The following is a 14,574-nucleotide window of genomic DNA, read 5'->3' on the forward strand; positions in this document are numbered from 1 at the left end:
AATGGCCTGGCCGCAGAGCTTTAGCGAGCAGAGGAGCTGCCCTGTGGTCACTAAATTAAGCCACTCTCAGCTCCGACCCTGTGATTACCGCTCTTTCCTTGCCACAGTTTGGCCGGAAGGCCAACGGCCCCGGGCAGAGCGGCTGCTGCCATACTGGTGGGTTCCACTGGGCTCCAGGCTTGGCAGTGGGGCAGGAGGTGGAAAAGCCACACTGGAGATCTTGACCACCAACCCTGGGGGGTACCTTTAAAGGAAAGGCACCACAGGTTTTTCCGTGTCTGACCATTTCAGCCCCATGAGGCCCTGGGACAGACAGGCTCGGGCAGATCTGACCTTGGAGCTTGGGTGGCTGATGTTCTGAAGCCACGCTCTTAATAGGACCGAAGTTCTGGGTCTCGGCCTCTCGGTAAGCCTTTGCATTTGAGTAACAGGGAGTTGGGAGAAAGGGCTTCTGACTCTCGCTTTTCTAAGACTAAACACCCCTATAAGCCTCTGGGCCTCCCTGGGGTCTGCCAGTCGTACTCCTGAAGGCTGTCAGAGAAAAAGTAGCGAATAGAAAGAACAGAGACTAAGAAAGCATGGAGGACAAACTATGTTCTTCCAATGGAAGGTAAAATATTCTGCCAAAGAGAACACCTTTGGGAAAAACCCCTTTATTATTAAGGCAGTTGCTGACAGCGCCATGTCCTCTCCCTAGTGCCACCCACAACCCCCACCCCTAAATATAAAATCTAGACTGCTTCAAAGGACAGAAAGCTGGAGGCCCGGGATCGGCACCGTCCACTGCAGCTTTCTTCAAACATCTGAATTACGACTTCCTATTCCTGGGGCAATGCTGGGAACAACGGAGAGGTTTTGGGGAACAGATTCCTCATCCACGAGGGGAAAGCAAGACCACAGGGAGGCGAGGAGGTGACCCAAAGAAACATCCCAAAATACATCAACTCAAAATACCATCAGACAGAATGTGACTTCCAAAAATATCTCCACCAGGCCTGTCTGTGGTATTGGCTGGGAAAAAGGGGGCGGGGTGATAGTGGAGGGCGGGGTGGGAAAGGACCCTACACCTTCCCCTGTCCTGAGAACTGGCCATGCCCTCAGCAGCCCAAGCCCCCTACCTTTGTCTTGAGACTCAGCATCCTGTTGCTTGTTGACTGTCACTTTGTTCATGTAAATGTACTCCTCATCAGAACCTGCGGAGGGGAGATGGAAGACACAGCTTCGTGTGATTCTAAGGCTTCCCGAGAGAAACGGTGTCCCCTAGAGACAGCGTCATCTGCTTGGGTTCCAAGGAAGACACACAACAGTTGGAGTTGACCGAAAGAGTCCAACACACCGAGAGCTGGCAGATAACCCAAAAAAGAGAAATGACAAGTTGTGGACTGTTTTCCTGTTAGGGTATAGAAATCTCAAGGGGCAAGAAGATTTGCCTCAGATTTCTCTGGATTTCCTAGCATTTCATTTAAACTGGAAAATCTTTCCTATCAGCCCTTCTCACTCTAGTCTGAATTGCTTGCATGGTCTAATCAGAGCAATGTCTGTATATAAGACAGGTCACATTGAGGATCTGAAAGTTTCACTCCCAGGCCTCTACGTGGGGTGCCATTGTGGGAGCCTGAGAAATTCAAATCATGAGCTCTGGGTTTAGAGGGGTGAGTGTGCTGGGAATCGGAATGGCACTCCGAGCCACCTGCTCTCCCTGTCCCTCGAGGCAGCATATCCCCTCTCCTCCTTTAGAATAATTTCTGTGCAGGTTGTCGCTTTCTCAGTGCCTATGTGGGGCAGAGAAAGGCCAGTCTCCTGACACTTGCTCAGTTTCTAATGCCCAAGAACCCTTCCTTCAGAACCCTGCAAAGAAAACTCATCCTAGTGTTTCTCCTCCTACAACCCCTTCTCCATTTCTTTCAGGCCCTTAATTTGCATTTCCTAGAAACCCGTGGCTGATAAATTCCAGTGGTTGGAGACTGTGTTACCGAGCCAAGGAACCCAATTCAACACCAACACCACCACCACCCCTACCCCACCGCAAAGGAGGAAGTTCAGCGCCAGTCAGTTCCTCGCCACAGACCGTGCAGAGACTGGTGCCAACAGGCCTGCAAAAACAGAGTCCTGAGAACTCAGAGGAACAGGAGGAGAACTGAACCTGTCCTCCACCGTTAGCACATGGGGTCGCCAGCCCAGGGCCCAGCCCTTCCAGGACCATCAGCAACATCACCTCCACACCGAGGGCAGCAGCGGTCATGGACGGAACTATAAGGTCCAAACACAGAGAGCCACAATGTGCGTATCTCCACCTCCTGTGTCCCAGAAGGGCTGGGTCAGTACCTTCTCCAGAGTGTGGGCAGGGGACAGTGCTCTGCAGGGAGACAGGAGATGGCCAAGCTCTGCTATGACTCGTCTAATTCTGGGAAACATTCTGGTTTTCTTGTCTGCACAGGATGGATACCAAAAATCGTGATGAAATACTGTCTGTTCCCGCCTAACTGTTCAGTGTTCAAGAGTACAAAACTCAAATGGTAGGACATTTGAAAAAGTAAAGGAACCTTGTAAATAACAAAGATTTAAAACGACAGCTTACGACCTGGGCACTAGCTCCCAGTCTCAATACTAGGAAAGCGGTGAAACGAGCCGCAGCACATCGGCACACCTGACAGCGTGCCTGCCGCCTGCAACAACAAACTGGAGACCATGCTCGTCGGCGCAACTGTTTCGGAAGTGATTCTGAGGGATGATTTAATCTGAAGCGTTCCTATTCTTTGACCCAGCATTTCCAGGGCCAGAAATTTCTCCTAGAGATAAACTCCACTAGGGAAACACAGTTTTGTTTGAGGATGTCCATTGCAATAGTGCATGATGCTTCTTTAAAAAGAACAACAAGAGCCCTGACCAGGCGGTGGCGCAGTGGATGGAGCGTTGGACTGGGGTTCGGAGGACCGAGGTTCAAGACCCCGAGGTCGCCAGCTTGAGCACGGGCTCATCTGGTTTGAGCAAAAGCTCACCAGCTTGAGCCCAAGGTCGCCGGCTAGAGCAAGGGGTTACTCAGTCTGCTGAAGGCCCGCAGACAAGGCACATATGAGAAAGCAATCAATGAACAACTAAGGTGTTGCAATGAAATACTGATGATTGATTCTTCTCATCTCTCTCTGTTCCTGTCTGTCTGTCCCTATCTATCCCTCTCTCTGACTCTCTCTCTGTCTCTATAAAGAAAAAAACAAGAACAAAACTTTTTTCTCTTTTGTATTTTTCTGAAGCTGGAAACGGGGAGAGACAGTCAGACAGACTCCTGCATGCGCCTGACCGGGATCCACCTGGCACGCCCAACAGGGGCAATGCTGTGCCCACCAGGGGGTGATGCTCTGCCCCTCTGGGGCGTCGCTTTGTTGTGACCAGAGCTACTCTAGCACCTGGGGCAGAGGCCAAGGAGCCATCCCCAGCGCCCGGGCCATCTTTGCTCCAATGGAGCCTTGGCTGCGGGAGGGGAAGAGAGAGACAGAGAGGAAGGAGAGGGGGAGGGATGGAGAAGCAGATGGGCGCTTCTCCTGTGTGCCCTGGCCAGGAATCGAACCCAGGACTTCTGTACGCCAGGCCGACGCTCTACCACTGAGCCAATTGGCCAGGGCCAACAAAACTTTAATGCTCACTAAGAGGAGTCTGGTTGAACAATAATGCTCATCCATCAGTGGATGTTTCACTCAACACTGAAAAATCAAGTAGCTCTACACAGATAGCCAAGGCTTACAGTTAGGCAGCCCCTGAGGTGGCCAGTATGAGTTTTCAGAGATAGCCAAGACTTACAGTTCAATTAAAGGGTCACATTTCAGAACAGCAAAACAGAAAAAGTATGTGAACTGTCAACACGTGGACACATGCACATGCAGCGACTATAAATATAAGAACAATGTAACGCAGAACACAGAGGCAAGCCACAACCACAGAAGAATATTCCGACGTCCCTGATAAAGATCAAAAAAGGAATCTGAGGAGCATAAATAATGTCTACTGTTCACTTTGCAAGTCTTTATTTTCCCATAGTGTTGACTAAGCCCACACTCTCATACAGAAAGAAAAAATAAAGGGCAAGATTTGTTATTGTTTTAACTGGTGGAATTTCGAGCAGGTGCTTCCTCTCAAGAGAAAGATTTATTACGGAGAAAACTCGCATTGGCTACCCCAAGGGCTGCCGGGGCGATCTGCAGGCCATGGTCAACTAGGTTTTTATTCTCAGAGGATTGCTGGTCCAGTACCTTCCAGGCCGGTAAGCAGGAGCCTTCCAGGATCGCCTGCCATCGTGGGACAAGCCCAGCAAACATGGCCCTCCAGGGGAGGCTGCCGCACTGTCCCTGGGCTGGGCAGCAGCAGCCTGGGGAGGAGAACCCTCTTGTCCATCCTCAGATGTTCACTGAGCGCCACCAGCAATGCACCAGGTGCTAGGGATACAGCAGAGAACAAAACACATCGCCTCTGCCTTCACGGACCCCGCAGTCCGCAGGGGTGGGGGAGGAGACCCAAATGGAAGGGACGCACAGGTGTATGGAAGTAACGACAGCCTAGGGGGTTGTTGAAAAAGAGCTCCATTGCGCCCCGAGCGAGTACATGATTCCTTGGGGGGGGGGGTCACACCTGCTGAGGGCGGTTCTCCCCAGGGAGGCGGGTGACAGGGGGTGCGGAGACACATGGACCTTCTTCACTGCAGTTGGATAGACAGAGCATCTGAAGCTCTTCCCATCAGTGGGGCAGCCCCTGGAACTTTCCAACTGTCCCTGAGCAGGACATGGGGGGAAGGCCCCTGCCTGATCAAGGCAGAAACACACAGCAGGCCCCCAATAAACAGACCTCACCATCCAGATATACAGCCCGGTTAGTGGAGAACTGGTGCTTCAGTAAGAAAACAAAATGAAAAAACCCAAATGGAAAATTCCGTTTGAGAAGTGTAGAACCCACACGCGCACTCATACTCTGCCACAAAGCTGTGAGAAAAACAGTGACCCAGACACTGGCGACCACAGGCTACCTCAGAGCGATCAGCCTGCCTCTACCTGTCAGTTCCGCCAGGCTGAGCCAATTTTCTGGAGGGTACCCAGTGAGACTGAGACGAAGACGGGTGCTTTGGTTTTCGGGGGGCCTTGGGGATCTGTCCTGTGCCATACAGATTAATCCGAAACACTGGAGTTTAAGGAGAGCACAATGGTTAGAGGCACCTGCCCATCACACCTATGGCCATGGGCCTCAAGCAAGTGACTTTCCAAGCCTCGGTTTTCCTGTTGGTAAGATGGGGACAACTCCCTCGCAGGCTACAGAGACTGAGGGGAGGAAGGCCCGATGCTATCAGGGCAGAACACACAAGATCAAGTGTGAAACAAAGGTCCTCCTACAGGAAGGGGACCCCGCACAGGGGGCTCTGACAGAGTGGTGAGAACCAAGAGCCACGGCTCAGACCCCGGTACAGAGGGGTTTCCAAACTGCCAACAGGTTCTTCATCGCTGAATAGCCTCAGGTCAGAGCCCATGGCAAAGGGCCAGGGAGAGCACCGTTTAAAGGATCCATGCGTGGATCCTTCCGCGGCTGACTCATCCCTCTCTAACTCACCTGCTTTGGAAGGTAGCTTCCCCACCTGCCATTCCCACCTTTGAAGTGCTGCAGGCCAGCACTCACAGCAGGCTGGCAGACGCTCACTACAAAGCCTGGAGGAGCCGGGGAGACGGGCGCACGGAACGCACCTCTGAGGAAAGACAAAGGGAGCCAGGATGACATCACTGGAACTGAAGGCCGCCGGGCACACCGCAAGCGTGTTCAGCTTTACGACGTCTATTATTCAGAGAACAGAAGCTGGTTCCACTGGGAACAAAGACCAGGCAGAGGGCCCTCTGAATGCAGCCTGGCAGACTCAGGTGGGACGTAAGGGAGCACTTCCTGACTGCCATGCCCAGAGCAGGTGCACGTCCCTCCCCTGGCACAGACCGAGGCTGCTCCCGCCAAGAGGCAGATGGACGACATGCCCTCTTCCGGCCCCTGACTGTCCCCAACCATCATTTCTAATTCTCAAATGTCCAAGATAAAAACAAACTCAACTGAACTGTTAGGACTTCTCAACTTTTCTTTAAAACAAACAAACAAAACAAAACAAAACAAAACTGAATGTGCTAGAAATGAAACTACTGGTATGTCTCTAAGAGTGTTCAGAGCAGCCTTATTCAGAATAGTCCCAACGTGTGAAAAATCTGAATTCCCATCAACAAGTGGACGGATAAGCAGGTGGCGGCATATTCACAGAATAAAACACCGCTCAGCGATAAAAGAAAGTACAGACACAACATGGATGACCCTCCTGAGCCCAGAAGTAATGTAGACATTGTATGATTCCATTTGTCTGAGACCCCAGGAAGGGCAACTCCACGCTAGTCTGTGGGTCGAGTGGGAGAAACCCGAACAATGGTTCTCATGTGGTGGGGACAGGACAGGATGCACAGGGTAGGGGCGAGAAAAAACTTTCTGAAATGACAGACATCTTATCTTCTCTGTCCTGTTTGGGGTGGTGGGTACACAGGTCGTGTACAACTGTCAAAACTCACTGCATTGCAAACCCACCTCGATATAAAAAGACATCGCACTCTGTGATTTACAAATTCTTAAAACTGCATTTTCCCGTTTTCTCTTGGGCTGTAAGACACTGGGCAAGTGACGTAAGCTCTCCGGGGCTCAGTGGCCGCCTGTCACGACAGCTCCAACCTCACAGGGCTGTCTTGAAGATGAAACAAGTTAATACGCCTACAAGTGGCAAGTGTTCAAGTAAGCCTCTGCTGTTCTTCCCCGAGTCTGTTATCCCTTCTTTACTTTCAACCAGGAAGGGAAAGTGCTTTGAGGACACTCTGTTTAAACCTCTCTCGTGGGCTGAGAACTGAATATGCAGAGATTTCTGGGCTTCCAGTCAAGTTACCTCCCCTACATTATTGTTATAGGCTGAACTGTATTCTTTCAAAATTCATGTGTGAAATCCTAGCCCTCAGTAGCTAAGAGCAGGACTGTATTCAGAGAAGGGGTCTTTAAAGAGGTGGTTAACATTAAACGAGGCCACTGGAGCGGGCCCCACTCCAATATGACCCACGTCCTTAGAAGAAGGGGAGGTCTGGGCAGACTGGCAGAAGGAGGATGGTCGAAAGGCCCAGGGAGTACACAGCTGGCTACGAGCCAAGGAGAGAGGCCTCAGAAGGAGCCAAGTCTGAGACACGTAGAGCTCAGATTTGTGGTCTCTGGGACTGTAGTTAAAGAAATGTCTGGTGTTTAAACCTCACAGTCTGTGAAGCTTCGCTGTGGAAGCCCTTGCCAGCACAGCCACCTGTCCACGTCCTCGGGGACCTCTCCACAGCCCTGGGCCACACTTACTGCTGCTTTTGATGTAAAGCCGGAGGAGCTCGGACAGCCCACGCTTCTTCCCCACGGCTGTGCTGCTTAGACTCTCCTGGTCCAGAACCTTGAGGAAGTCTTCCAGCTCCGTCAGCAGCTGCTCCAGGGCTACAGAGAGAAAACAGAAGGGGCCTTTACCGTGGACTAGCTCAGATACCCCTGCAGACCCTGCAGCATCCCACCACGAACCCTCCGGTCCCGAGGACAGGGGTTTGGGGAGAGGCTGGGCAGCACGTGGGAGGCTCGGCTAAACTGCAGGATGCCCAGAGCCAGGGTCTCGGGAGGTGACCAGGTCCTCGGCTTAGAGGTGTTCAACCCCGGCCAAAGACACAGGTCTACCATTTGCTGATGGCCCAAGCACACCCTTAAGGCCATAGGAGTCTGGAAAAAGAATTTTCTTCCTTGAGAAAGGGCAGTCAAAAGAGCTGAGTGTCTAGAGGATTTGAACACAGATCAAACCCTCAACCATCAAAAGCAGTGCTATGCTTGATCAGGTCTTCATTCTTTTCCCAAGGGTGGGGAATCACGGACCATTCCAAAAAAGATGGAACAGTGATCATTCTACCCTTGAGGAAATAGGCAGCACTCATCAAAAGCCTTTATTTGCAAAGGCTTCAGCAAATAAAAACTCCTGAGTTTCTCCAGTGATTGAGCCACATCAACTGCCACCACGTCCAGGCTCACTCCCAAGAAGGGTCCTGGTCCCTGGATCCAGTTATCAAACATGCTCTCTCAAGGACCACCACCATAGAAGGACGCATCGATCTCCGGCTGGAAGCACCTTGCAGAAATGCTGGTGCAGAGGGCACCAGTCTAGGAGCAGGGCATTCACCACTGTTGTTATTGTTAATGAGAACAGAACGCCACACTGTTGCTAAGAACAGGACGCTGCATTTGCTGACGGATCTGTCATCTCAGCCCTCCCTGCCTGGCCGGCTCTCCAGAACAAACCCATGAATGGCAGCCAGCTCCTTGAGGATCTAAACCAGGGGTCTCAAACTCGGGCCCGCAGGCCGCATGCGGCCCGCCCACCAATTTTGTGCGGCCCGCAGACTAATCCACGAAGTTTGATTAGTCTGCGGGCTGCACAAAATTGGTGGGCGGGCCGCGAGTTTGAGACCCCTGGTAAACGGTGCTTTCCAACCACTGGAACCACCTGGAGGACTTTTAAAAGTCCTGCTGCATAAGCCCACTCCAGAGTGAGGGGCAGCATGTCTGGGGCTGAAACCCAAGGCTCTTAAACCTCGGTACATGATCGCCATGTTGCAAACAGCCGAGAACCACAGGTCCCACCCCAGTGCCACCGGCCACACCTGAGGGCCCTGCCCCCAAAGACAGCAGCAAAGAAGTCCAATCACACAACCGCTCCCAGCTGGGGAGACCAGCACATGGGCCCTGCCTGTTGTACCGGGTGGTTGTCAGTGACAAGGTCGGTGAAGCTTTTCACAGCTGCGCTTGTGCAGTGCGACAATGACCACACAGAGTGCCAGCATCTCATCCTGATTTTTCTTCTCATCCTGTGGCATCATTAGTTATTTCTTATTATTTTTCCCTCCACCGGCAGCAGGAATCTCTAAGCTCCCCTTTAGAGAAAAAAGCAGAACCTTGCAAAGCAACATTCCCTACAGTATGCACCACTTAAGGGGGAGGGGGAAAGAAAGCCACCTCTTCCAAGAAGCCTTTCCTGATCACCCTATTCGAAGAAGATATTGCAATTTTTTAACTTAGCATCTAACTCCTGCCTTCATAGCCCGAATCACAACTTATTAATATGGATAGAAAATACTTTTAATGAAAGTTTAAACCGAGGAAAATTAACAATGAATAAAATAATAATTTGCTTATTTTGCTCATTTTTAAGTTGTGTTTTTGCCTTTCCCACCCTAGTCTATCTGCTAGCTCAGTGAGGGCAGGGACCACACCTGTCTGGTATCTTTGGCACGTGTGGAATGAATGACTACATGAATAAATCCATTTACCAGGTACCTAGTAGTTGGCAACTCTAAGAAGTGAGCAGCATTAAGCCCATTTTGCAGATGTGATCCTGGTAGCCCAGAGAATGCCCATCAGGTCCCACCTGGTCCATGGCAGAGAGATGGGTTTATTGTCTGACTCCAAGGCTGAGCTCTGGGCAACACTCAACGCGATGCCCCTGTGGGGGGCTTTCTTCCACCATCCCCCAAAGCCCTGGCTCCCCAGAACCGAACCAGGCCCTAGATTATCCCCCTAGCACCCCTTCCCCCCATCCACATGCTCTCCTGGTTCTCAGGGAGATCCCAATGGCCTGTTTCTGCACAAACTCCCCCTTGGATCTTAGTGGGATGGTAGCCTCTCAACTCTCCTCCTACAAAACCAGATTCCCTGGAATAACTATTGCCATGGATTGTGGGAGAGAGCCGGAGGAAGGACAGGGGCAGGAGAGGGGGAGGTGTGTTTGTTTCAGAAGAAAGCAGTGAACATGGTGGGGCCCGCACATGTGAATACCAGATCAAAGGTCGGCCCACTCAGAGGACCGGGCACCACGGGTCACGAGTGGATCGGAGCCCTTATCCCCAGCAGGAACGGTCCTGAAAGAACTTCCCCAAGCTGCAGAAGCAGCAGAGAAGCCTCTCACCTCCCTTTCTTCTGCGTCCTTGTAAAGGCTGGAGGACAAGCAGGTCCACAAGCCTATGTGGCCACTGCCCTCTGGCTGGCTGAAAGCCAAGTGAAGGTAAAATGCAGCCATGGCCCAAAGCGGCATGTGATAAAAGCTGGCCCAAGTGCCCAGCAGTGGATAGAGGTGGCCCTCGTCCCTGAGAAGGGGTAAATAGATGGTGATATCCTAGGCGAGGCAAGAAAGAAGCAATGTTCGGGCGGTTCTGCTCAGGGAAGAGCCACGGGCCAACAGCAGAGCCTCTTGTCTCGTCCTGTCCTTTGGTAGCAGAATGAATGCCACAGGAAGTTTTCAAAAAGCCAATGGCTTTTGCCCAGTTTCCTTAAAACCAATTAGACTCTTAATGGAGTACGTTTTGAAAGGGTACCGGCAGAGCTCATAGAGTCCATGAATAAGTAAGTATCAGGTTGAGTCTCCATGGTGTGCCCACCCAGCACTTAGCTGGGCCCTCAGCCTAAACGTACTAGGAAACTAAAAAGCTGAGTCAGGGGAGTGTGGTCCCTGACTTCCGCAAGCTCATTAGCAGGACTAGACCAGGACAGAGGCAGCAACTTCTAGACAACCAAAAATTCAGGAGTCAAGCAGGGGATACCAGCTTCAAGAGTGATTGGAGATCAGACGAGACCACAGCCCTGCAAACCTAGACCTGGACGGCTCCTGGGACGCGAAGGCCTTAGTTATTTTTTGGTTTGGTTTTACACAGCCGTTCATGAGTTTCCTGTTGTGCTGAAAGAAGTCAAACCAGGGAGAACAAAGGATAGATTTGAGGGAAAGTGACCTTGAGCCTTGAACTCATCTACAGTGAGAGGGAAAGAGAAAGGGAAAAAGCAAGGCAGTTAGGGTCTCGGTGGTGTTTTCCCTGACCTCCTGAACTGCTGGAAGCTGTCCCACTGTTGTTGCTTCCGGAAAAGGGAGAAAGAAAGTATCTCTTCACTTTCATATCCTCGGCTATTCCCAAAAGCTGCCCGGTTCCTGGAAAATAGCCTTTGTTTATCTTCACATTAGCAAGTGTGCACTAAGTCAAAGGGTACAGACTGCTGTGCCTGGCCTTGGGGAGACAGGTGACCCAGGTGGGGTCCCCAGCCCTTTTCAGAGGCCTCTGTCTGGAGAGAGGAGCCTAGTGAATACACGGGGGAGGAGAGAGGGGGTAGGAGATGGAATTCAGGAATGTCTCCAAGGATCAGGACTATACAAAGGAGAGAGAGAAACTTTGGGGTTACTAGGAAGAGGGATTTTTACGCTGGCCTTTGAGGAATGAATAGGAGCTCACCAGAACGAGGTAGAGGTACTTCAGGAAAAGGGAAGGAGATGCTCAGAAGACTCACAAGCCAAAAGCACCCTGAGTACTTGAGAAACCATGGGCAGTTCTGTCTCTCAGGAGCACAGGGACCGTGGGGCAGGGTGGGGTGGGCCTCAAAGGGGGGAAGGTGGTCCTGTGGGGTCAGATCATGTGGGCAGGGCATAGGGGCTATACTTATTTTGCTAAAGAGTTAGTATTTCATCTTGCAGGACCTCCAGGCAACGCAGTGGGGAAGGCCAGGTAACACTGTTCTTCAAGCAGGCTAGAGTAACTCTGTAAGTAGGAAGGACAAAGAAAGGAGACCAGGGGACCAGGAGGGGAGGCAGGGAGGCCAGTGAGGTAACTGCATAGCACAGCTGAAAATGGTGAGGACGGGACCTAATCCCTGGAGGACACCGTACCCCCTCTCCTCCCTCCAATTCTACCACCCATCCTGCATGTGCACAGTGTGGAAATGGGCCCCTGAGGCTCAATGACAACCTGACTTGGTCACACCCACAGTTCGTAGTGGCACTGGGGCTCAAATCCAAATATGCCCAAGTCCAAGGTACGTGGTGCCTGCCATCTGTTGGGAGTTTTATCTGGATCATGGCCTCTGGTTCCTGTTCTACCCCAGTCCACAAGGCAGGGGAGATGGGGCGGCGGGGCTGGACTCGAGACAGGACAGGGAGAGCCATGGGCCCTGGTGATAGTCCCGTTAGACGCAAGGACTGTGAGGGAAGACACCCTGGGTGACTGTGACACACAGGCCTGCGGACACCGCCACGCCCCGGGCAGCTGCGGCCCCCTGCCCTTGGGGAGCTGAGACGCCAGGCAGACGGGCAGGAGGAGCTCTGAGGAGACAGGCGCCCTTCTTGTCCCCTAAAGCAGCTGTGCCAGGTCAACGGCAAGCAAAGGATTAAAATAACTCTGGACCAGGAACCACAGAGTGTCCAAGCCCGGAATGTCATTTCCACCTGTCCCCCTGGATACACATCACCCCTCAAGGTGCATCCAGGTCCCTTCTCCACCAAGTGGCCCGGGACCAGTGGCACTAGGCATTCTTGCCAGCTTCTGTCTCCCTCGACTCCTCACTGAGACAAAGCCAGTTGTTCAAGGTCATCTCAGGGTGCGCCAAGCCTATTAAAGCCTATTACCTCGGTCCGGGCAGGCACTCTCTCTGGTCAAGGTCAAGGGTCAGCCCTGGTTGGTCGGGGCCTCTGACAAGGTGCTCAGCACAACAGGGACCAGCGATTCTGCTGCGACCACACCCTCTTCGGTCCAGCAACCGGCTCTCAGAAATCACAATCAACAAAGGCAAGGCCCCAAAGGGCGCCAAGCACAGTGACATTTTTCAACCCTCAGAGCTGAGAGGGGCGGGCAATCCCTCTGAGGAATGCAGCTATTTCATTGAGGCTCTGGAAGAAGTTCATCCCCTTCCCCACCCTCCATCCCACCTCCCACCCTTCTCATTTTGGTCTCTTCCTCATCGTCCAGTGGAGGGAGGGAAAAATAAGTGTGTTGTTCACTCTGGAAACTGTAGGCCCTTGTGCGAGCTTTGCATCCTGGCTCTGTTAAAGTTCAGGGTTGTCTGCTCCAAGGTCTGACAGATCATCAATAAGATTGTTGTTCGGGGCCTCCAAGGCCCACGCAGAGCTGGGAGCTTCAACTGCTCAATTCACTAGCCTTGGCCTCGGCCAGGCCCTGCCTCCAGATGACCTCCTCCCCCGGCTCTTCTCATCTTGTGAGGCTGTCTCGCTTTTTGGTCACTCAGTTCCCAACCCTAAATGTCTTTCCAACATGCTGAAAAAGCTGCCCTTCACGTTCCCCTGCTGTTCCGCACACACATTTTAATTTACGCAGGTGCCTTTGTTGAAGACACGTGTCTGAGCACAACTCTCCGTTGGAACATGAAACTAAGCCGACCTATTGTTTAACCACAAAGACACACGCCCCTCCCCCCTTTGCCCCAACAGTTCCCAAGATCAACCCACTGGGTGAATTGTCCAAAGTTAGGAACCTGTTGAAAGTTTCCGTGACAAGCCACAGAACGGAGGGCGGAAAATACCACATAGATTCCTCCTGATCACGGGGAATCCAAAATCTGAGCCAGCCTTTACCAAGTACGTGCTGTGTGCTTGGCGTGTTAATAGGATGTGGAGTCTTTTCTTTCTCTCTTATGGCCGTAATACACACATAGCATACAATTTACCATTTTAACCCCTTGAAAGTTTCCAGTTCAGTGGCATTAAGTACCCTTTCAGTGGTAGGCAGCCCTTCTCCCTGTTCTGTAGTTCCAGAACTTTCTTATCACCTGACTCAGACACATTAGGCAGCTGCTCCCCACTCCCAGATTTGTAGCAACCACAAATCCGCTTTCTGTCTCTATGGGTTTGCCAACTCCAGACATTTCATGTACATGGAATCATACATTACATGGACTTTCGTGTCTGGCTTCTTCCACTTAGCATGTTTTTTCAACGTTCATTCATGTGGTAGCATGGGTCAGTACTTCCTCCTTATGGCTGAATAACATGCCATTGTACTGATATACCACATTCTATGCAGGCATTCATCATTCATTAGAAAGTGAATTGTTTAAACAAAAAAAGGTGTTTAATAGAGGTAAAATTTCTATACAGTAACATACTCTGTTTTTTATTGTCCAAGCCTAGTGTTTTGACAAACACACTCAGCTGTGGTAACTGTCACCACAATAAAGATATTGAACATTTCTATCACCTCCAAAAGTTCCCTTGTACCTCTTTGTGACCCTTCCACACTCTCAAGCCCTGGCAACCTGCATACCTTTCGGAATCTGACTCCCTATAAGATAAGGCCTTTGAGATTTACCCATGTGGCTGCATGTATAAGAAGCCTCCTTTTTAACTGCTGTATAGTATTCCATGGTATGGATGTAGGAAGCCTCCATGGCTCCATATATCCACATACCTCCTCTGCCAGATGCTTCCACACAGCGGGGTCCTATGTCCTGGTACAGTTTGTCATGCTCTTGAAGATACCTACTGCTGACTTTAAAGGGCATGCCTGCCTTCATACGCTTCGCGGATGACCACTCAGGATCACGCCAACAAAGGCAAAGCAGAGATTCTCAGTGGTGGCTGCACACTGGAACCAACAGGGGGTTTTAAAAAATTCCCAATGCCTGCCCTGTGGTGGCGCAGTGGATCAAGCATCGACCTAGAATGCTGAGGTCGCTGGTTCAAAACCCTGGGCTTGC

General features: G+C 51.5%; 1 protein-coding gene across 2 annotated transcripts in view; it reads right to left on the bottom strand.

Moving 5' to 3' along the window:
- Positions 1–14,574, bottom strand: part of AFAP1L2 (actin filament associated protein 1 like 2) — a 100,412-nt gene that overhangs the window by 31,194 nt on the left and 54,644 nt on the right. For both annotated transcript variants that reach the window (XM_066239454.1, XM_066239456.1), the window contains exons 2-3: positions 7,381–7,509; positions 1,119–1,193 (exon numbers count right to left, since the gene is read on the bottom strand). In XM_066239454.1, the coding sequence (XP_066095551.1) occupies positions 1,119–1,193; positions 7,381–7,509 (204 nt within the window). The remainder of the gene's footprint in view (positions 1–1,118; positions 1,194–7,380; positions 7,510–14,574) is intronic.

The sequence above is a fragment of the Saccopteryx bilineata genome, chromosome 7, assembly GCF_036850765.1.
Source record: "Saccopteryx bilineata isolate mSacBil1 chromosome 7, mSacBil1_pri_phased_curated, whole genome shotgun sequence".
Lineage (NCBI taxonomy): Eukaryota > Metazoa > Chordata > Mammalia > Chiroptera > Emballonuridae > Saccopteryx > Saccopteryx bilineata.